Source organism: Merops nubicus, unplaced genomic scaffold, assembly GCF_000691845.1.
Source record: "Merops nubicus isolate BGI_N331 unplaced genomic scaffold, ASM69184v1 scaffold49858, whole genome shotgun sequence".
Lineage (NCBI taxonomy): Eukaryota > Metazoa > Chordata > Aves > Coraciiformes > Meropidae > Merops > Merops nubicus.
The window spans coordinates 1-2754 of NW_008627353.1; the positions used below are offsets into that span (position 1 = coordinate 1).

The 2754-nt window shown below is 42.4% G+C and overlaps 1 protein-coding gene across 1 annotated transcript in view; it reads right to left on the reverse strand.

Moving 5' to 3' along the window:
* Positions 1-79: 79 nt before the first annotated feature.
* The window catches only part of POMT2 (protein-O-mannosyltransferase 2), a gene marked incomplete at both ends in the record, with an annotated part of 21463 nt that continues 18788 nt past the window's right edge, over positions 80-2754 (reverse strand). The window contains 4 exons of the mRNA XM_008946263.1: positions 80-220; positions 2108-2213; positions 2415-2474; positions 2679-2750. Of these exons, the coding sequence (XP_008944511.1) occupies positions 80-220; positions 2108-2213; positions 2415-2474; positions 2679-2750 (379 nt within the window). The remainder of the gene's footprint in view (positions 221-2107; positions 2214-2414; positions 2475-2678; positions 2751-2754) is intronic.

The window sequence follows — 2754 nt, forward strand, 5'->3', positions numbered from 1 at the left end:
TATATATATATATATATACTGTTTACCCTGAAAACATTCCATTTAACAGAATTGCCTTCTTGCAGACTCCAGTATTTACCTGTCAACATGCTGGAAAAAAGCATGGCAGGGAAGTAGTGGTGAAAGTAGAGAACTCGTCCCATCATAAAAAAAGGGAGGTAATGAAGGAGCCAGCCCAGCATGATCTGCCCTCCACCACGTAGCACAACTCTGGACAGTTCTGGAACACAAAGAAACTGACTTCAGCAAAGAAAAACCCAACTACAGCTCCTGTTTGCAAGCCTTATCAGAGTAAATGAACTCAAGAGGAACGATTTTTGCAAGAAGTTTTGTGCTGGTCTGAAATCACTTCAAGCCTCTGCAGCGTCCTAGCTGCATTCTTTATAACACACAAACACTTTTCAGGAGAAGAGTTATCAGAAAAGATACACAAAGTCTTAAGTCTCAAGGGACTGGCAGGAGGTTGACCATGCTCTATATGAAGACTGAACTTGCAGTTTTTCAGGCCCTTGTTAGACTAATGACGTCACTCCACTTTCTGATCGTTTTTTATTCTCTCCGCAATAAGACTACAAGACATCCAATGATCACTTTGCCAGCTCTTCCTGGAAAGAAATGTGCCCTAGCATTCAGAGCCCAGGGAAGGAACTGAGGGCTCTCGTGCCTGCATGTAGCTTAACCAATAACTACTTGTGTAACTGTTTAATATCACAGTTCTGAATTCACTTCCCACAGAGAGATCTACAAAATGAAGAAATCGTTGATGTAAATTGGAATGGTCAAAGTACTAGCATTTCTGAAAAGCTCTACAACCTTGGCATTGGACTTAGTAAAGGATCACTGCATCTCTAGCATTGGTCATCTCCTTTTCGTAAGTATCAGGAAACATTCCTCATTTCAATACACCATGCACAGGACAGCAGCACAGAGCACACACAGAGCTTGAGAGAAGGGCAGGGATCCAACTGGTCTGTTTCCCTTACAAGGCAATACAGGTAGCTCCTTGCAGTATTTTTGTTGAACATCTGCCCTATTTAATATCAAACTATCTGGAATACTAAGCTCACACTCTTCCTTGTGGACATTGCTCAATAGCCCAGTTCAGTGGTTTCCCACCGTTGGAACAGTAAGTCCTGCCATCCACACACTTTTAACGTGCCTGCAAAAGGCTTTTGTGAAAATGAAGCCCATTATCAGTAACCTATGTGGGGTAAGTAGTATCTCTACTGAAAAAAAAAAAAAAAAAACCAAAACATTTTGGAAGCCTGGAAAGTGGAAGAAGGTAAAAACCAAGTGACCAATGGATCTCTGCATCAGGAAGGTTTCCCTGATACATGTTTTATCACCGTCTCCTGCTGACATGTCCAGATCAAATATAATCTTTCCAACAGACACACATCTGGTCCTTTCTGAGCTGCAGTAATCAATGTAACTGACAGCAACTGTGGCCAACATCTTGACTCTTGAGCAGTTCACAAACAACTCCCATGCTAGGCTGGGTGATCATCTGCAGAGCAGAGCTGGCATGTGAGCTACTGACTAATCCAAACACCTGTCTCCTGCAAGAAAATAAGGCAGCAAAAGTCTATTGAGACTCCTATCTTTGGATCACCTTAAGATGCCAGCTATCCAGAGCAATCTCCAGCAAAGGAGCAATAAGACTTTTGAGGAGCCACTGATCACACCTCCTGCCTGTGAGGCACTTCTGGAGCTCTTCTCTTTCACTAAGTACGTGTCTCAAGGACCTTGCTCACTTGAGGACTTCCAATCAAGTCTTATAGGCTTAGGAAATATGGCAACTCATCCGGAATGATCTGCCATGCAGAAAGTGGGATTTATTCATCAGAGTGATTATTTCTAGTATGGGACCCTTTCTTAACAGTCACATTGTGCAGTGCTACACTTTCAAAGCACTGTATAGCTTACTGTTTTGTTCATAGAGCTGCCTCGAGTTTATTTTGTTCAGCTTCCAGGGTTTTAATACAATACAAAAAAAAGATGAGTTTTTTTAATAGAGAAGTTCCAGGATGAGCTTTCCTGTAACAAGAAACCAGGATGTTATAACAGGGATTCTATAGCACAGGATGGATAGGAAGACTGACCTTACCTTTGAGTTCAGATGTCAGTTGGACACCTCTCTTCAGGGCAACTGCCATGGAAACTGCTATCAGAAGATACAACCCAATAGTGATCAGATTTAGCCACCAAATCACCTACATAGGAAAAACCAGGAAGATTTGGGACTTTAGGCTGGACATGCACATGTGAGAGGAAATGAACATGCAAGTATAAGCATAGAATGAGAGAGACAGTCCAAAAGGAGGAGAAGGAAAAGAATAATTGTCACTGGCTGAAGCAAGACTAAGCTAAGATTTGCTGAAGACACTGGCTTGGAACCTCCCTCTCCAACTTACCGGGTTGCCCAGCAAATAAACCCGATAATCAGTCTCATTGACACCAGAAAAACGCAGGCCCTGAGGAAACAAACCAGAAGGGAGTAAAATGAGTTTCCATCAGTCCAGTTTGTATCTTGCACAGTGTCAAAGGTGAGACAAATTCCCATCCATGCAGCTCATGGGCTACAAAATAAACCTGACAACATCTTCAATGCAATTCTGCTTCAAGAAGCACAGCAAACACACTTGAAATCAGATAGGAAGGCAGATTCATCAATATACCTGGTAGTTGATGGGCCAGTGCCAAGGTTTTGATGTAACTTCATTGTCCTTTGGTTTGAGGCCGCTGTTTCCCTAC